This window comes from Typopeltis vanoorti, chromosome 5 (assembly GCF_054136105.1).
Source record: "Typopeltis vanoorti isolate ZY-2024b chromosome 5, IOZ_Tvanoo_1.0, whole genome shotgun sequence".
NCBI lineage: Eukaryota > Metazoa > Arthropoda > Arachnida > Uropygi > Thelyphonidae > Typopeltis > Typopeltis vanoorti.
The window spans coordinates 150,076,665-150,098,704 of record NC_143553.1 but is presented as its reverse complement, the minus strand read 5'-3'; the positions used below and the strand labels follow the sequence as shown (position 1 = coordinate 150,098,704).

Sequence of the window (22,040 nt, the reverse complement as noted above, 5' to 3'; positions counted from 1 at the left end):
TTACCTCGGGCGAACGGTAGAATCTGGACTGAATGTATGTGTACACCCTCTGGTTGGCGAAACACGAACTACCGAAATCGATTACTTTAATGGAACTGCTCCCTCTGCTCTTCAGTAAAATGTTTTCCTAGAAATTTCAGGGAAATAAGCTAAATAATAAATACAGAAAACACACGCACACACAAATAATTGGTTCACTAAAAACATGCGAAGTTGATACCACATTATTAATAAATACACGTATTAATTTCAACTAATAGCAGTTATTAATAAGTTCTATTAGTTGAAACGTATGATAAAAAACATTTAAAAAAATATTATTACCAGCTGATGAAAGCAAACAAGACTGGATGGAAGAAAAATTAACACGAATTAAAAGTAATGAATTAAAAGTATTATACATGGAAAGAATGGCCTCAGATTAACATAAAAAAATCAGGAATGTTTTTAGTTCTGATTAAATATTTTGTCATTTTTTAAACATTACAAATATAAAGTTCAAGATATTTTCTGCTAATTATAAATGAATAATTTTTTGGGATGCAGGACGAATGAAACGGATCTCTGTGACTTGCCTGCATATCGATTCTTTTTGTATTATTATTATTATTATCAATCGCACTCAAACCTTTTAACCTTGTAGCATACCAACACGATGGAATGGACAGGGACGAAATAATCTAGAAATGCTACACTGGGGATCGTAACCAACTTTTTCAAGCTATTTAAGGCCTTCGATTAGTAGGACCGTGGTATCACACCGGGTGATAAAAATCATTTAACAGTGAAAGACTTTCACAAACTTGCTTGCCATAATGGGACTCGAACCGACAAATTCGATGGGAAAGAAATGAGGACTTTGATCACATGGTTATCAAGGCAAGCGAAAAATAAGATCACTAGCATTCGACGATGACCTTGGTTTTTAAAAAAAAAAACTTGACTTCGTCTAGGACGCGAGGAACTTTTATCGAGGCTTTTCAATTGAAGGTGAATTATTTTTTCCTCCAGGAATCTCGAGTTTTTCGTCCCGCGAAACACAAACTAGTCATAAAAACGCACGCAATTTACATAGATAGGATACTACGGGAATAACGATTAACCATCCTCTTCCGTCAATTCTGGCTTCGAAAAAGCATGCATGGTCTACACATCAGCGTAAAACAGGAAAGAAGGAAGCATACATCGGTGATGAAGTTAACCAGCTTCGTTTCTTATAATAAACCTAAATGGCTTATCACAGTATTCTAGTCAAAGTCTGGATTTCGAATAATAATGAAAATATATTTTAATTTTTAATTATATATTATGAATTGTATAAGAAGTATTCGAAATAAATTAGAACACATAGAATTACTTCTAGTAATTCTATGTGTTTTATATTATTACTTATATATTACTTCTAGTAATATATAGTGTCCTTAAAAATTGTATACACACTTTTGCAGATGTCATCGATGGACTTTTTTCGAAGTTGCATCCAATTACAGTAGCAATGTGTAGTATGGTGTTCTCTCGAAAGATGTTACTCACATGAATACTAGCATCAACACGTGACCGGTATAATAGTCAAACAAAATGGCTGAGGCACGATTGTCGTTCGAGGAGTGCAAGACCATTTTGAGTTCCCCTCCGCACGTTCTCCTGATTTAACACCCTTGGATTTCTACCTATGGGGGGGGGATCTAAAGGATGTAGTATATCGTAGAAAACCAGCTACATTGGTGGCCCTTCGGAAAGAAATTGAAACGGCATGCACAGCAATCCCACAGAACACTTTGGTCAACGTAATAATAAGTGTTTGGACGCTAATAGTAACCACTTTGAGCACCTCGTGTAATTGTAGAAGTCAAAGGTGACCTGTATTCATCCATTGATGTCTCTATAAATTTAGTATCACAATTTTTATGCAGGTTTTTCTTTTGCAGAAGTGTGTATACATTTTTTTCGTTTAATCATGGACCTAATTAGAGCAAAAAACGGAGCCAGAAAGAGATTCCATAATACAAGAGCCCCACAAGACAAAACAGTACTGAATAACCTAAACAGACAAGTTCGTCAAGCTTTTCAAAAACACAGAAACCATCAATGGGAAACCAAATTGGCTAATCAATGCTGAAGATCATTCCGTCTGGAAATTCCTAAGAGCCATCTGCACCAAAAAGCAACTCATACCCCTATACAAACCAAGAAAGGGATTGTTCATACAGATAAAGAGAAAGCTGAAGCACTAATAGATAACCGTGAATCACAGTTCAATCCATCTTATGCAAATCTAAATATTAACCTTGTATACAAGATTCATCGTCACGTTAGGACAACTTTACGATGATAATTCGGAACATATCACTCTCACTACTCCGGCAGAAATAATAAATATCTTAACTCACCTAAACAGTAAAAAGGCTCCAGGCCCAGATGGCATAACCAACCGAATAATAAAACTACTTCCAAGAAAAGCCATACTCCATCTCGTCAATATTACCAATGCCATTTTTAGATACCAGCATTTTCCCATTTCTTGGAAGACAGCCACCATCATGCCATTGAAGAAGCCGGGAAAACACCATCAACTCCTTGAAAGCTAGAGACCTATTAGCCTGTTATCCAGGCTCGGAAAGGTGACAGAGAAAGTGATCCTCACAAGCCATCAAGCAGAATCAGATAATTTATGAATTTTGCGCAACGAGCAGTTTGGCTTCCGCAAGGCCCATAGCACAGTTCAACAAGTACACCATCTAGTGGAGATCATCACAAAAGGCTACAATTGGAAACTCCATACAGCTGCCATTTTCATCGATGCTCAGAAGGCGTTGACAAAGTATGGCATCAAAGCCTTCTTTACAAACTCATAAAATTTAACTTGCCAATCAAGTTAATAAAATTAATCTAATCAAATGTGAAAGACAGATATATGCAGGTCAGGGTCGGTGAAACGGTTTCGTCGCAACGCAGAGTCTTGGCAGGCGTACCTCAGGGCTTTTTTCTCGCCCCTGTTCTCAATCTACGGAAGACATCCCTCCGAAAACGAGAACAACTTTCACTGCATTATATGCAGATGATACTGCATTAACGGCAAGATCTCTGGGCCCAAACCTGGTAATTAGAAGACTTCAAAGCAGTATATATATATTAGAGGGGTGACTGGCGAACTGGAGGATCCAAGTGAACCCCCAAAAGAGCTCAGCCATACTGTTTTCTAGAAAGAATCCATAGTATGGAGGACATTCATTTTATGGTAGTTAAGGTTCCATGGCAGACTGAAGTCAAATATCTTGGAATGATTCTTGATTAAAAAAAAAACTCCAATTCAGCAATCATATAAGACACATTGCCTCGAAGACATGTTGAGCACAGCTCTACCCTGTGCTCAACAGAAAAAGCAAACTGGATACACAAACAAAGTTAATAATTTACAAAACGGTAATACGACCGGTCATCGCTTACACATCATTCGCATGGAGCCACACCGCGAATACAAATATTCAAAAACTACAGAGATTATAGAAAAAGTGCCTGAGGATGATTCTAGATGCCCCTTGGTTTATTAGAAACTCCCAGATCCAAAGAGCAGTCAACATTCCTTACGTCTCCTCCCCTCCCCTCTCCTATATCTAGCTGAGAAGTTCTTTATCAAGACAAACAAGCACCCAAACCCGTTGATCAAGGACGCTTCGGAATATAATGAAGCGAAAGCTACAAATATAAAAGGCCCAAGTCAATCTTACTTCCAGCTGAACACAACTAATTTCACTGCCTTCACTGGGCGAGCTTATAGCTCATAAACACTCCACTCAAAGTTCTTTCTTTACAGACAAACGGAAATATGAAAAGCATTTTTTGCTTCACCCAATTCGCCAGAAACGTTATTCGTATTCGTTCATCATGTATACCATTATGTGTAAACAGAGGCGACTAAAATGGGTACCCAGGGAGGGTAATGGATGGTAATGCCGTAGCCAATGCAGTTCTAACTGAGGCTTGGCTATTGATGTTACCCTCCTGCCATGATCAGAGTTTTATATAGCCCAATAACACCCTATCCTTACACTTACAGATAACGGGGAATATGAAAAGCATTCTTTTTTCGCCCATCTAGCTCCCCCCCCCCAAAAAAAATCATGTTTGGTTACTTGAAAATTTTGCAACCAACTTAGCTTGATCTCTCTGTTATGTAGACCTCATGTGAAAGAAAAATAAAATACAATAATTTGCATGTTAGGATATAAACTTGATGAGTAAATTTTTTGTTAAATGTTTTGAATGTGGTTAAAATTAGAAAATACACCATTAAGCATAAAAAAAACATTGTTTAATACTGGCCATATACAAATATTTCAACATTCTATTTTATTTTAATATTTTAACATAATGATTAAGAACAATAAGTCCACTCCGTCTCTGTGACGCGAACGTGCACCCTTAGCTACTAGAGTGTTTACAACGTTTTTAATGTTCCTTTCAATTTGCATTCACTAGTATTTTTTTATACTTTTCCATCAACGCCTTGAAAAAGCTAGACAGTTTGCTAGCGAACTGGTAGGCAAAGAATGTTAAAATATTTGTATATGGTCAGTATTAAACAAAAATTTTTTATGATGAACTTTCAAACGACCAAATATGTTTAATTTGAAAAAATACACCATTCCGTATATTTTTTTTGTTTGTTTAATTTGTGTGTGTGTGTAAAGTTGATTTGAAACTACAGTATATGACGGATATTTTATTATCCTTTTAGCGATAAACTTCCTATTTATTTTATCACAGTTTTGTAAGGAATACCGAAATATGTATTCTTATTTCTGTGGAGTTTCCTACTTTTTTTTTTTTTTTATACTGCGTTGAGTTTATTTTTTGAAAAGGATCAAAGAATTAGAAAGAACGGCAAAGAGTTAAACGCGTGATCAGTTTGGCTACTCAATAAAACAACAAAAAAGAGTATTTGATGCTAGCCTGTTTTAAGATACTAACATTCATGCCCAAGACAGGATTCGAACCCATAGTCTACTGTCTGCTTGTGTTTAGGGAAAGACGAACCACCGCTCTGTCTCTCTAGCTATCTATCTCTCTTATTAGAGGCCGCAAGGGGCTTGAAAAAGTTCCATGCTTACTCTCCAGGATTGTGGGACTATGTATTTTAATCTAAAAATCGTAATAATAATAATAATAATAATAATAATAATAATAATAATAATAATAATAATAATAATAATAAAGGAAAAATCACCCTATCCATGGTACTAATATATCATAGGTTAACAGCTTTCGGGAGTGCGAGTCACATTTCCAAAAATCCCAGAACAAAACTGACTCCAGACCGTTCTAATTTCCCCTGTAGTAATGCACCGAATAAGGTGCTGCTTGCGTTTATGAAAGTACATATTTTTGCACTGAATGATAGAATGTGTTGCAAAATGTCAATTAGCGAAACTCTCAATAATTATTCAATTAAATTCACTAGAGAAATTTAAACACAAGATATGTTAAAAGTAACATGATGTGGTGCAACTTTTGTTGTAATTGATGATTATTTTTAAATTATTAATAAAGTGTCCACTCAACCTATTCCTCTTGCTAACCAGTTATGATCTTCGTTACTTTGCAGTTTTTACGTAGAAATTTGAAATTAGAAATTAAAAATAATAAAAATAAAAAATATAAGAGATAAGAATTTGATCATATTGATGCCAACTGCATCAATATGATCAAATATGATTGAAGATGAATTTGATGCAGTATGTGTGAACTAAGTCTAATTATATATATTTAATTTGGACAGAGAAAGATACTTACTGGCTTGAGGTCGCAGTGAATTATGTTTTCTTTATGTAAAAGCCTAACACACTGAACAAGTGAATAAGCAAATCGACGAATGAGTCCAAGGCTGAATCCCTGATAATTATTTTTCTTGATTAACTCATAGAGGTTGAGTCTGCAAGAAATAATAGAACTGTAAGAATTTTATTCTAGGGAATTACAATATTTTTTCAGCTTGATGTTGAATTACTTTTTACCGGAATTTGTGTGTGTGTGTGTGTGTGTGTGTGTGTGTGTGTGTGTGTGTGTGTGTGTGTGTGTGTGCGCGTGCGTGTGCGTGCTGCGACACACTGAAACATCAACTTAAAAGTTAACATAAAGGAGAATGAAACTAAAGCCATTGTGTATCGAATAGGAAACTTAGCAATTTGGGATTTCATCCCATAACAAGAAAAGTTGAACTAAGGCAAAATTGAACATAGCGTAATTCGTAAGTGGCCTGTCTCGGTGAAGGGGGTTAAATCTCACGGCAAAAAAAAAAAAAAAAAAAAAAAAAAAAAAAAAAAAAAAAAAAATTAGTCTATTTTTTTAACGCGCAAATAGGCCCGAAAAATACATGGAATTGCTAGATACGATATAAGTGTCTCATAAGCAAGCTTCTTTAATACAAACAATACTGAAAAACTTTTTGATCTAAAAATCCCAGATATGTTCTGAGGAAATAGCACATGATGCAACTAAAATATTCCTATAATTACGAATTCTAGATTGATTTTTTTTCCGATGTGAATCTTAATCGTTCACTGAGACAAGTCACTTACAAATTACACTATGTTGGAATATATTGGGTCCATCAATGCGTTTCAGAGAAACCTAAATTGCGCATATTCAATAGAGCGTGGGACCTCTGGAACTGATCGCACGTGCCACTCTTCTAGGCATGTCCTTCACTCGTTAGTTATAATATGAGTAAGGTCTTTTGAAATTGCCATATTCAAAAGTATTGCATATCTTTTCAAGATAGTAGCACAAAAGTAAAAGACTGATGGCCACTGAAACAGCATCTTTAGATATCATCCGTTTCAAATCTCAAAGATATTCTTCATGTGCCATCGACAATATGAAAGATGCACAACGGGGTATTGGATAGGGCTTATTTGTTTTCCTTGTAGCGATGCAGGCTCCACATGACACAAGAATATACACGTTCCATTCTAAAAGCGTCTTGTTTCAACACAGTGCTTTGGATTAAACGTTTTTTTTTTTTTCAATGATATTTGCATTCTCTTCATCACCATGATAACAACCTTACTCTAAATTAATGCTATTATCTGTCTTTAGTTTCTAACCTTGATATATAGGAAAAACTTAACTACCATTACCACTTCATTTATCAACTATTAACAGACATTGTCAGGTAATTTTTAGATAGCAACGCAATATTCGGCCGAAATAACCAAACCAAAGCCGTGCAATCATTTGATCAGAATCGAGAAATTGCTGAATTAATTAGTTTTTTTTTAATAGCAGAAACGATTTTTAAAAAAATATTATATATATATACTTGGTATTTTCTAGTAGATATAACTTCCAAAACGTGAACTTCAAACTCATGATTTCACTCAAAAATTACAGACTAACCGCAAAGCAGTTCTGATTAGTCTGATCTAAACAATGTGAGATAAATTGACAGTCAGTGCATCCGTGTCCTTGTGCAGCTGTCTGCATTTCATTAGTTGAGACGTTCGCCACATGCTTATGCAAATGACAGTTCGCCAGACTTGGTATCCTCGAAACTTTGACAGTATACGCATTAATCATTCCTTTTTTGTCACGTGTGTTGCATTTTTCATTTGAGGCTGCATTTTGCTCGCAATCAGAATTACAATCTTGGAGAAGTGGCGCTGGTGCGTAATGGCGGTTGTCAAGTGTTTATATATGTGATCAGTGATTTAAATAGTTGTTATGAATAATTCGGAGTGTTGATTCAGATTTTTGATATAAGCGGAAAGCGAAGGTAATCAAGTAGCTGATGATTGTGTTGTTAATTAGTGATTGCGGTCTCGCGATAGTCCTTTAGTGTGTTATATTTTGTGTTTATACGCTATACGGAAATCCTTGAGATCCAGCTCAGGTAAGTCATTTGAAATTACTAGCGCGATTCGTTAGGTTGCTAGTAGACTAACTCAGTCTACAGGACATTTGCTGGCAGGCTTCAAGCCCTGCGGGATCATATATTGCTAGTAGTCCATTTAGGTCTACAGGACACTTTGCTGGCAGGCCCCCGGCCCTGCAGGATTATTATACTGCTTTTAACCCATCTCTGCTGGCAGGAAATAGCCACTTTGAGATGGACAACATCAAAGATCATATCCAGTTCCTTAACAAGGAGCAGTCTCTAGAAGTGCTCAAACTTATAATAAGCAAATTAGAAACTGACTGGCCAGGATTCATAAAAGAGTACATTCACTCTAATGATGGAGAGGAGGAGGAGAATGAGATCACTCAAGAGGATCTCATTGCTGCTCTGTCACCAAAACCCCCCTGTCAAAACATCTCTCAAGGGGAGCACGCTTACAAAAGAAGAAGAATCACAGAAGACCAGATGGATGAAGACTCAAGTACATTAGAAGTCCCAAAAAACACCGAAAAGGTACCACCAATAATACTTAGGGACAAGGACAAATGGACCACTGTCACTACAGCCCTTAGAGAACATAAAATTGCATATTCCTGGGCCAAAAATCAAGATGAAGGTGTCAAAATCCAACCAGCCTCAGTCACTGACTACAGACAGCTAACAAGACTAATGGATAACAAAAGTCTCCCATATCATACTTTTGCTTTACCCAGCGAGAAAAATCTCAAGGTTGTGCTTCGCGGAGTGACCGAGGGGGTCACCTGTGAAGAAGTCACCACTGATCTCATGAGTCGGAACCTAACACCAGTGAAAGTGAGCAGGATGCTCAGGGCAGATAAAAGACCAATGCCACTAATACTCGTAGAAATTGATAAGACACAGAAAGAGATATATGAATTAACAACGATATGTGGCCTCAGAATTTCAACTGAGCCACTGAGGAGGAAGTCGATGGCTGGGCAGTGCCATAGGTGTCAAAGATTTGGCCATGCCCCAAAACTCTGCAAAGCAAATTACAGATGTTTAAAATGTGGCGAGGGCCACCAGACAGTCATGTGCACAAAACCAAGATCCGCTCCAGCTAAATGAGCAAATTGTGGAGGACCTCACCCTGCAAACTACAATGGATGCATTACACATCCAAATAACAGACGGTTACAAAAAAATACCCCTCCAACACAATTCAGCGATGCTCAAGCCAGCCGTGCTAGTTATACCCCAGCTCAAACTATCAGTAACCCAACAACTCAAGAAAGGAAACAAATGCCTAAAACTTATGCAGAGGCAGAACGAACAAAGACTACTCTAACTCATGACCATGTAGGCTCAAATCTTACTTCAGTACTAACTGCCTCGCTAGCTACCATGTTACAAGAATTCAGTTTGACGAATCCTTCACCTTCCTCCACGAAACGATTCCTACAAGGTACCCATTCAATTCTGACAGCCCTCAGCAATGAATAGAAGAAAATTCCATCCCAACTCTCTCATGATCATGGCATGGAATGCCAACGGACTCAGCAATAAAATCCTAGAACTACAAGAGTTCTCTCACAGGCATACTCCTGGCATAATACTGGTAAACGAAACACATCTCAGGCCAGCTAACAATCTCAAATTACGGAACTATACCATGTATAAAACAGATAGACTAACGGGAAGTGGAGGAGGAACTGCTATATACATTAAAAACTATCTAATTCACAATGTTCTGACCAATCCCCAAACCAAGAACCTAGAGATAACTGGCATAGAAGTTAATACCAACAACGCTGGAAATATCAAAATTTACGCTGTATATAATCCACCCAGCATTCCATTGCTGGTATCCGATTTGGACCCCATTCTCGGCTTCTCCGATTCCATCATCATGGCTGATGACTTTAATGCCAAACATACAGCCTGGCATAGCTCCATAATTAATGACAAAGGTCGAATTCTAAACCATTACGCAACACAAAATTCTATTGTTGTAACCGGACCTACAGAGCCCACCCATCATAGCCCAACTGGAAGTTCAGATGTACTTGACATAGTTGTCCTCAAAAACATCAGATACCAATACCAGCTGGAAGCAAGAAATGAACTTTCATCAGATCACAACCCTATTCTGCTTAAACTTGGCACACAAGAACAATTCTCCCCTCCCCACTCTTTCATATCTTGGGACAAACTCACCAGAATCTTACCTGATCACATTGGCCCAGTTCCTACTATTCACACTAAAGAGGAGATAGAAATGGCTGTAAACCACTTTATCATCTAAATCAAAAATGCAATAAAGGCAGTTACCCAAACCACAGTTTGGGTAACTGCCTTTATTGTTTTTCTCACCCTAGTGGACGGATCCCCGAAGAAATTATGGATTTAATTACACTGAAAAACAAAGCCAGAAAGCGGTATCATAACACAAGAGCCCCTTAAGATAAAGCAAACTTGAACAAATTAAACAGACAAGTACGGGAAGCCCTCCAGACACATCGAAACCAACAGTGGGAATCTAAGCTAACAAATTTAAACCCTGAGGACAACTCCATATGGAAGTTTATGAGAACCTTCCGCACCAAAAGGCAACTTTTACCCCCAATTCAAACCTCAAAAGGAATAGCTCACAATGATGGGGAAAAAGCAGAGGCTCTAGCCGACAGCTTAGAAAGTCAATGCAACCCCTCATATGAAACCTTGAACATCAATCTCATCTACAAGATTCACCGTCGAGTCAGGCAGGCCATAACAGAACAAAAAGATGATCTAGAATCTCTCACACCCACTTCTCCAATAGAAGTTATAAACATTATAACCCACCTGAACAACAATAAAGCTCCACCCAGATGGAATTACGAACAGAATAATCAAACTACTCCCCAGAAAAGCCATTGTACATCTAGTCAACATAATTAATGCCATCCTCAGACTCCAGTATTTCCCTTTAACATGGAAAATAGCAGATGTCACACCAATTAAAAAGAGTGGAAAAAACACTCAACTCCCTGAAAACTACAGACCTATCAGTCTTTTGTCTAACCTTGGAAAGATAGCAGAAAAAGTAGTCCTTACTAGACTTCAATCACAAACGGACCAACTACATATAATCCCAAATGAGCAATTTGGATTCAGAAAAAACCACTCCACCGTTCAGCAGATTCACAGGTTGATCGAGTACATTTCCGAAGGCTTCAATTGGAATCTTCATACAGCTGCAGTCTTTTTAAATGCCGCAAAGGCTTTTGATAAGGTGTGGCACCAAGGTCTTCTCTACAAGCTTATCACATTCAATATAACTATTCGGCTAGTTAAAATAATTCACTCTTACCTCAGACACAGATACATGCAAGTCAAAATAAATGAAACTGTATCAACCAGACGCAAGGTTCTGGCAGGAGTACCGCAGGGCTCACTCTTGGCCCCCTTGCTGTTTTCTATCTATATTGCTGATATCCCTCAAAACCCAAGCTCAACAATCACTGCATTATATGCTGATGACACTGCATTATTAGCAAGATCTCTCAGCCCAAAACTGGCCATTAAGAGACTCCAAAGCAGCATTCACACACTGGAAAGATGGCTAATGGACTGGAGAATTCAAGCCAATCCACAGAAGAGCTCAGCCATACTGTTCACCAGAAAAAAGCCTCAAATCAAGGAAGATATACATTTACTAGGTGTTAAAGTCCCATGGCAGAATACACTCAAATATGTTGGAGTAATTCTGGATAAAAAACTACAATTCACCAACCATATAGAACACATAACTTCAAAGACGTCTAAAGCAATAGCGCAGCTCTACCCTATGATCAACAGAAAAAGTAAATTAGATACTCAAAACAAACTGCCTCATATACAAGATGGTAATACGCCCAGTCATAACTTATGCATCTCCTGCGTGGAGTCACACTTCGAAGGCAAATATTCAGAAGCTGCAGAGATTGCAAAACAAATGTCTGAGAATGAGTTTAGATGCTCCATGATTTATCAGAAACTCCCAAATTCACAGAGACGTCAACATTCCCTACATCACAACTCTTCTTCATGACCTAGCTGAAAAGTTCTTCAATAAGACGATTAATCATCCGAACCCACTGATCAAACAAGCCTCAGACTACAACGAAGCAGATTTCTACAAATACAAGAGACCCAAGTCAATTCTATGCTCGGCTGAAAACAGTTAATCTCACTGCCATTTAAGGGCGAGCTTAAAGCTCAATAATTCTCCACTCAAAGAATTTTCCTTTTCAGATGAAGGGGAATATGAAAAGCATTTGTGCTTCACCCATCAAGTCAGTACCGTTATGCGTTATGCGACAGTCAGTGCATCAACCATTATGTTTTGTAGTCAGTGATCTACACTGCCACATACTTACTCCTGTAAAGTCCTTATAACTGTTTCAAACAATGAAACAGTTATAAGGACTTTTCAAATGAAGGTGGGTTAACTGATTTCATGCGAGAATTGAAGGTTTCCCTTCCCTATTTATTCTTTCTTGTATTTTTAATGCTTCAAATCAGAAAATCAGGCTGGCGAACATCTCATGGACGAACGTAGCAGATTATGGAAACAGAACTAATCGCCTCTAAGTTTATATTAAGCAAACTTACTTGACTATGATAGCTATTAGAAGTGTTACGCCTCGGTCTATCATGGCCATTAAATGGAAAGATGAAACGACATTCTATCTAAAGAATCAAATCAAAGCCAACTTTGTTATGAAAAAATCTTCTTTACATGCTGGAAAGAGTACAACTGTTTTCTCTTCTTTTCTTTTTTTTTTCTTAATTGGCTTCGAGTAATCGAAATGAAAACATGAAGTATTAATATACAGATGCCGAATTAAAAGAGGTGTATTGGGAATTTTTTTAGCTGTATTATTGGTTCATATGATTTTCAAATATGCTAGTTGACGTTTTTTTTTTTTTTTTAATATGAAGGACTAAAGTACAGATAAAATACAAGAATGACTCACCCCATCAACTCAAAAGTGATACACAAATGATTGCGAAAATAGAAATGGTCCAACATATGAATAACATTGTGCGATCCATCTTTATCCCTCTTGGTCACATGGTCCAGGATTTTTACTTCTACTAACGCTTGCTGGTGGAATCTAAAAGATAAAAAATAATAATTTGTTTAAAAAAGAACAGAAGGAATTAATTAATTAGTCATAAACGCTGTACTAAAATTTCCCAACTTGCTTTATATCATAATAAAACATTACAATTTATCTTGTACGAAAATCCATAATTAATCTACCGCAGCACTTCGTTGCACTTTCCCGTAATATCTATAAAAAAGTTTTTCTTTGAATTTCCTATTTATTAGTTTTGAGAAGGATAAAGCGTTGTGCGTACAAGGCTTATAATTAGGATTTAGTTTATTTTTCTAGGAAATAATAATGCAACTTATATTTTAATTAAATTTTATGTTTGATTAGTTAATTAACTTAAATTATCCTAAATTTTTAAGATTTATTTCATACTCTTTTAAATTTTTTATATCATAAAACTATAATATATTGAGAAAATTAACAACTAACTTGTACATTTTTTTCTTCTTTATGTATGTCTGGGTTCTATTTCATTTTGGCTATTTTATGCAGTTGATTTCTTTGCGTAAAAAAAAGATAATTTTTCTTAGTTGAATAAATAGATAGCAAAGCTTTCGCTACAGCCATCCTGAGTGAGCTGCAGTTTTTGGATGTGTTGTACAACTCAATATTTATTCGCTTGTACCCTGATTCGAGGATAGAACTGGTTTTTGGATAAATTTAATTTTGGAAAAACACACACAATTTAGTTTGCATGACGCTAGTTTGGTTGGAAAGATCTGAGTTCGAATTCATTTATAAGGACTTTTCAACTGAAGGTAACTTAGCTGTCTCATCCGATGGTGGCCAGATTTTTACCTCCGGGAAACTCGACTTTTTCATTTGGGAGGAAAGTAAGCCATCCAAAAGGTGACATGCAATTATTGCACATAAATATACTAGTTTTAGTTGTTCCAACCAATTCAATCCACCGCGACCTAACATATATATTTGGAAAGACTACAGTTCATTATAAATGAGAAAGCAATCTGGGATAAGTCCGCGAACTTTCTGATCATCCTTTTCACGTCCAGACGAAAAAAAAAAAAGAAGCTCGAATTCTTACTTCCCATGTTAAAGCTATCCGTGTTCTTTTAATTTCTTTACTTTTTTGTAGAGCGTCCAGAGTGGTACAATTTAGTACTTTCTTTCACTTCCTTCAGCTAGAGTACAATCTAATTTATTATTTCCTTCAAGAAAGTGGGAGAACTTCCCTTAATATCGCGTCGTCCCATTGATTCGCTTGTCGTGGGTATGCTATACAAACCGTTCAGACTTGTAACCTTGGCAGTGACCTTCCTTACTCTGTTCGATATCGGAATTAGGTTGACTTTGGAGACAACGTATGGCGCATGCGCGTGCCTGTACTCCAATGTCAAGTTCTGTGTGCCAGAAGACATCACTAATGTGATTCACATTTCCTTTTATTCTGCTTTTTTTTTTTTTTTCTTCTTTTACAAATGGATGACTTAAAAGCGCCGAAGAAATACAAACTCACAGAAACACAGACCGGAATCGAGACTTAAGTGTTAGCAATAATCACAGTTTCTCTATGAATGCTTTTAAATATACAAAGAATATCAGTTTTAAAACTAATAATTCTACAGTACTTATTTTTGATCCACCGCTCATCGAAACTTTTACTATCTCCATTTACTGTTTTATTAAAAGTAATAATAATAATAAACTATCTTGGCAAGGTTATCGTTTAAGAAAAAAAAAACGACGCAAAAATTTCCCCTGCCTGGTAGGCAGAAATGGAGATATTCTCATTCACCATAAATTAAAATAGTTAAATTTAGATTTAATTAATTAAATGGGCGACGGTCATAACAACAAACGATTATATTACATACAATTACCCATTTAAAAATAGTAATTAAAAGGTGTCCATTACTTCGTGCTTTGAAAAAAAAAAGCAGAAGTTTTAGTCGTTATTTCCACTTCATTATTACCCATAATGAAAATAATTTTGATTTGTTGTTGGCTAAAACGGAAATGACATAATAATTCCACCATTTTTAATTACTTTCACTCAGTAATTATTGCATGTTTCCACAATAATCTGGAAGATTATTATTATTATTATTATTATTATTATTATTATTATTATTATTATTATTATTATTATTACAAGAAAATCTAAACAAATACAGAAATTTGTTTGTATAATCACTTTTTCTCTTTCTCGATTACCAATAATTAATAAAATATTTTTTTTTATTTATTACATTCCTGCTTTTTTACTACATAGGCAGTGTAAACGACAATTTTTTTAAAATTTATTTCTGTCAGATGGTCTGTTTATGACAGACGTTATTTATGATTAAACAGTCGTCTGCAGATGGTTATAAGTGATATTTGCCATAAAAGACAACTTATGCCATAATTTAAATAAAAAAAAATTTAACGATATTAGTTTAATAAATTTATTACTTGAGCTTTAGAAAATTATTATTGACTATCCAAAAAACAAAATATATTAATACACCATTTTGATGTTTACCTACAAAACAATAACATGCTCTTCTATTCTAAGATGGTGAATCCAATCCAATACTCTTGGAGGGTAATGAATGGCAATGCTGTAGCTAATGAAGTTCTAACTGAGGCTTGGCTATTGCTGTTACTCTCCTGCCATGATCAGAGCTTTAATAATATACCTAATTGTTTCATTCAATCCAATACCCTTGGTGGGTAATAATGGATGGCATTGCTGTAGCTAAAGAAGTTCTGAGGCTCGGCTATTGCTGTTACTCTCCTGCCATGATCAGAGCTTTAATTGCTCAATAACACCTTATCCGTACACTGTCCTCTACAGATAACGGGGAAGATGAAAAGCATTCTTGTTTCGCCCCTTTAAGCCAGTCCTTATAAGGACCGAAATAATATAATATAATATATTATCTAAACAGTATGTTAATATTACGTGTTGTCTATGAAGAAGAGATATCCCAGAAGAGGAAAGTTACTAGTGGTGTACCCCAAGGATCTGTTTTGGGTCTATTGCTGTTTAATTTGTATGTAAATGATATTAGGAGAGGTCTGAATGATGATATGCAGATAATGCATAGTTGGGGAGAGCTATCAGGAGTAGAGCGGATGCTGTAGCATTGTAAGAGGACTTGAATACATTGGATGAATGGGTAAATGAGTGGAGATTTCAATTCAATGCTTGCAAAGGGTAAGGTCTTGAAATATGGGAAGCAGAAATGGGATGTGGAGTACAAAATCGGTGGAAATATCTTCGAAGTGGTAGACGAGATGAGAGATTTGGGAGTGATTGTAGACAAGGACCTACATTTTTTTGGGGGGGAGGGTTACTAAAATTGTGAGGACAACACAGCCGATAATGGGAATGATGCGAAGGGCACTGATTTGTAAAAGTAAGGATGTTATGGTGCCCTTAACATCCTTACTTCTACATCCATATGTGGCTTTGATCAGGCCACATATGGATTACTGTGCACAGATTTGGTCACATGGTTTTCAAAAAGATGAAGATGTGTTGGAAAAAGTTCAGAGACGATTGACTAAGGTGGTTTCTGGAATGTTGAGTATGAAGATAGATTGATAAGATGCAATTTGCAGAAATTTGTGGATAGGAGGAGAGGAGATATGATCGGGACATATAAGCTGTTAAGAGGTTATTACCAGATTAATGTCGGGGAGGTTTTGTACCGAATGGGTGAAGATAGGAAGAGAACAAGGGGGTCATTCCTGGAAGTTGTATAAGGAGGGTGTGAGCAAGGGAGTGAGGAGCAGGTTTTTTGCCGGGAGAGTGTCATGAGTGGTTGGAATGGATTGCCCGAGAGTGTGGTGAGTGCAGATACAGTAAATATATTTAAGGCGTGGTACGATAAACTGTGTGTATAATAGTGAACCTCCCACGATGAGTCTTTGATTCCATGGTGGTTTTTTATAATAATATTTATTATTATGTATAAAATACTCATTTTTTGATATTAAACACATGAAGTAACTACACAAGAATTGCCGTATTTTTCGCTTTATAAGACGCATCGTTGTATTGGTCGCATCGCATTTTTCATGTTCGAAATTTTAGAAAAAAAAAGTTTTTTCGCTGTATAAAACACACGAATTATGCATCAAATATTTCATGTAAATATTAATGTTTTTTAATTTTAAATTTTAATACATGTATTAACCATTTATTAGATAAAAAAGTTATTCTTAAAAATCATCAGATCATTAAAAAAATTTAACATACAAAAAATATATATAATATAAAGAAAATATTTTTTAGAAATTTCATTAATCTTCTTTTCAAATCTTCATTCATCTTCACTCTCAAAATTTTCTGAATTTTATTCATCACCAGAAATAAGTCATGACTTATTTCATGCCATGTCTTGAAACCGTCAAGGGAATTACTCATGCCACATTTTTGAAAACATTTCATAATAATTTCGGGTTTTCACTTCATTCCATGAAGACCCATTCGCACACCTGCAAAATTGTTTCCTTCTTTCTCCTACCTGTAGATGTTTCCCCTCAAAATTTGGAGATTGCATCCAACTGATCCATTTATCCCTGATAAATCTTTTAAATGGTTTGTTTATCGATACATGTAAAGGTTGAAGCGTGGAGATGAGTCCTCCTGCGATTACAGCCATTCTTGTGTTCATTTTGTGAACTTCATTCTTGACAGCTTCGCTTTTATGGCATCTAAAACGGATCCCATACTAACAAAGCAGGTTTCTGACATCAACTGCCAAAAAGTCCGGATCACACCTTCTTTATCCACAATTCAATCCCTTCCTCACCCATCCATCCTTTTGGATGAATATCAATGTAAACTCCTTCGGGAACTTTTTCTTTGAGCATTGGTTTTCTTTTAAAAAAAAAAAAAAAGGTGGCAGTTTTATTCCATCCTCACAGGACTACAAGCATAGTGGATTTTTTCGTGACCAGAGGTTTTAACAATACTTTTTTGACCTTTGGATTCAACAGTCTTCATAGAGGGCACATCAAAATTCAGAGCCACTTCATCCATATGAGCTATCTGTGAAAGTTTAAAATTGTCTTATGTTCTAGCATTTATGATGAATCTGTGATTATTTTTGATATTTTCGTTTTTGCACGCATACGTAAATCATTTCTCTTCATAAATCTAAAGCACTATGATGGCGACCTTGTAAAATCGATGATAATTCTTTCTGTTGCCAATAATTTTGCTCGTTGAATAACCAAACCATTTTTGTAGCAATTTGATCTTCTTTGATCCATTATCCAAGTTTTTAATTCATTTTCACTTTCTGGTCATATTGCTAGTTTTCTACGGAGATTTTTTTTATTATTTATTATTTTTTTTAGAATTTGCTCTATTAATTGCTGCTCTCGTTTCCTCCAAGTTCGTACCATTTTTTCTGTAGGTGAAGGCCCAAAGTGCCACTCTGATGCCCTCTTGTCATCTTTTCTGGGTACTCAATCAAACTACAATGCACGCATATGTCTATGCTTCGTACAATCCATGGGTTATAAAAAAAAAGTAAACATAATAATGTACTGATTACTAGTTTAAATGCGTGAGCGTTAACGAGCGTACAACTGTTCAAACTAATCATACATAAAACCGATCATACACACCGTAACTGCTCATACATAAAAAAACATTACTATATAAGACGCACCGGTTTATAAGACGCATTCGACTTATAGGACGCATCCGAGCAGTGAGTGAGAAGCTACCGTGAGATGCGGTGATTAATACCCTTGGAGGGTAATGAATGGCAATGCTGTAGCCAATGAAGTTCTAAATGACGATCGGCTATTGCTGTTACCCTCTTGCCATGATCAGAGCTTTAATTGCTCAATAACACCTTATCCCTACACTGTCCTCTACAGATAACGGGGAATATGAAAAGCATTCTTGCTTCGCTCCTTTAAGCCAGTCCTTATAAGGACGCATGCAAAGTTTCGGATAAATTTTAGGTACAAAAAAGTGCGTCTTATAAGGCGAAAAACACGGTAATTACTTATTGTACTCCTGTGCACCCTATCCATTGTATCAGAATCACCATGGAAACTATATATATATATATATATATATTTAATTTATAAATAAATAAACCGTTACGAGCTTTCTTGACTATAATGAAAGCCAATATATGTTTCCTGAAAATGTACTTTATATTAAGAGCGATACTTGAGAGATTATGTAGCTCATTATAGTAGCCATCGCTCCAAGTATTCAAATATGGTCATATCCTTGAGTTTGCATTTCTTTGATATCTGAACATGGTTTAATTAAGAATTTTATGTGTTTAACAAACTTGTTGTAAACATAAATTCTACTTTGAGACACTTATCCAACTTAATAAAAATGAATAATATATCACACTACCATATTACTGCTTTACGATCTAGCCAGAAAATTATTCTTTTTTATATTCTTTACATACACAGACAAAAACATGCTAATTTTATCCTCTCACCATCATCAGAAATGTATAAGCTAAGAATAGAACTTGTAGGACACTTATGGCCTTACTGCTCTCTGATCATTATAACTTTAGTAAAGGCATATTTCTTTAATAGACGAAAAGCAGATGACACTATTATTATTATTATTATTATTATTATTATTAACAGAGACCTGCAGGAAGTCATGGACTCATCGAGGGAAACCACATCTACACACACCAGCTGTCATACCTATTCTCGAATTCATTTACACTGTGCAAACTCAATATCCAGTGGCAATTCATTGGATGTTGAGTCTAGATCTCACCCCTTCTTGGCGGCCTTCATTCTCAGCTTCCAAGGATGCCCTCTTGTCCTTTCCACACCCTCCAAAAAATGAAACATTCCATCAACTGAACCTGTATGACCCTTTCAGAAGTTTGTAAGTCCCAATCATATCACCCTTCTTTCTCCTGTTTGCTAGGATCCGAGGCCTAGAAATTCTCAATATATTTTCATAATCAGTATTCCACAATCCTGATATCATTTTTAACACTGTCCTTTGCACTCTCTCTACTGCATCAGAATCACCATGGAAACTAGGAGACTAGGACTTGCGCAAAATAGCCTGTTTAAACGATAGCATTAAGTTATTTCGAGCTAATATTGAAAAAAAAGAAAAATCGACGAAGAGTAATAAACAATTTTAAATGCATTTTTATAAAATAATATAATTTTTTATGTGGCTTCCATCCATCCATGAAAATTTTATATGTTTTAATAGTTATTATAATTGAACTAATAATAAAATCCTTCTTTATGACCAAACAAGGAACCTTTTTTCAAGGTGCTTCAGATTACCAATACGCAGAATGTTGTCTCACACGAAGCACCGAAGCACATCTTCCACCTTAAGATTTTAACTAACATGTAGCGATTTCAACCCCACGGTGTGATTGGGAGCAGCAGTGTTATCCACTTGGTCACAATCTCCGGCGATAATGTGAAGACGTTTAATACAGTATTTTAAGAATTTTGAAAAATTAATTTTACTCATCACTGGTGAAATAAGACAATTATTACACGTTTATCCACCCACTCACTCCTTACACAAAACTGTAAGGTTATTCAGGTGGAATAATCAACCCTCTCACCCTGCTGTTCTCTATTCTCTGGCCCTGTTCTCAGAGTGGAACAACTGGATTTGGCGGATCACACCATTCCGCAAGTGTTCAGTAGTTTTTGTGCTCACTATAGCCTTGATTTTATCGTCCAGGCACGATCTGGCAAAGTAGATGGCAGGATTCGCTGTTTGGTCGGGAATCCTTTTGCGTTACTATCAAGTATATCAAATATAGTAAAATATTTTTTCTGTTAATATGGCTGTTTGACGCTGAAGTAACTAACAGAATGTTGGAATGATAGCACCGGACAAGTGCCGGCACTGTAACATTCTTATTAATCGAGATAACTAAGGTTCACCGTGATTCCTATCATAGTGGATATCAATTTTTTGGGATATTGAAATTTCACTTCGTATCATGTATGCTGGTTACCGTTTGATTCTGTAGAAGGAAGTACATGTCCAGTTAGAGCCCTGGCAACGGATACGGTAAACATTTCAGATAAATTCACTCCACACACTTGAATTACGACATTACAAATATCAGTCAAGGAAAATGAACGGCATTTTCATAAAGCAATCAAATACGACATTACTTCTTAAAGCCAACTTAAATATGGATAATATATATATGGATAATTAATGATATATATATATATATAGAGTATATATCATTAACTCGGTTAACATACATATTTTTATGAAGAGTTGAATGACTACAACCGAGATTTAAGTAAAAAGGTTTTAATATAAAAAAAACACCACTAGTTTCGGCCTGTAACAGCCTTCTTCAGGTGACATTATAAAAGAAAAAACACTAAACATTTAGGGTTAAAAGACTATGAACAACACAGACAGTCTTTATACATAATTAGCATGAAAACGTTGTAGTTGTATTTGAAGCTGTTCTTTCGTTTGTTGCATTGTTGGGAGAGTGCGTGCTTGCAGCATCACGTGAACGCCAGTACATGATTATAGCTGAATGACTATCTGGGAAGTTGTAGCTTAAGTTGTTATTTAGATGAACAGGATTGAAGATGATTTCTCTAGATTCCACGATTTTTCTCTCTATTTCGTCACTGCAACGGAAGATGTTAGTAGATTTTTCCCAGCAGACTTTGTGACTTTGGTTTTCATCATTAGGATTAGCCGAAAAAAGGATATGACTTGATAATGCACTCGCTCGCTGTCTTGTGTAAGTAATGTCCCTCATGTATTCTTCCATATGCAATTCGACAGATTTGTCTGTCTGTCCAAAATAAGGAATATCACAATCACACAATATTTTATATACACCAGGGTATTTGAGTTGATGATGAGAAGGGTTTGGGTGGCTTATTAAGATATGGATCTTTGGAAGTGGAGTGAACAAGGTTCTGATATTGTATTTTCTTAGAACTTTTGCTAATTTATGTGAAACAGTACTTCTGTAAGGAATAGATATATTGCCTTTGAATCTATTTGTTTCTTCTGAGTGATGTTTAGGAGGATTAAGAAGGAATTTTTCAAT

At 35.9% G+C, this 22,040-nt stretch overlaps 1 protein-coding gene across 3 annotated transcripts in view; it reads right to left on the bottom strand.

The window, feature by feature from the left end:
• LOC150106935 (dual specificity tyrosine-phosphorylation-regulated kinase 4-like) overlaps nt 1-22,040 on the bottom strand; it is a 285,443-nt gene that overhangs the window by 23,609 nt on the left and 239,794 nt on the right. For all 3 annotated transcript variants that reach the window (XM_090393383.1, XM_090393382.1, XM_090393384.1), the window contains exons 5-7: nt 12,859-12,999; nt 5,794-5,932; nt 5-127 (exon numbers count right to left, since the gene is read on the bottom strand). In XM_090393383.1, coding sequence (XP_090249509.1) covers nt 5-127; nt 5,794-5,932; nt 12,859-12,999 — 403 coding nt within the window. The remainder of the gene's footprint in view (nt 1-4; nt 128-5,793; nt 5,933-12,858; nt 13,000-22,040) is intronic.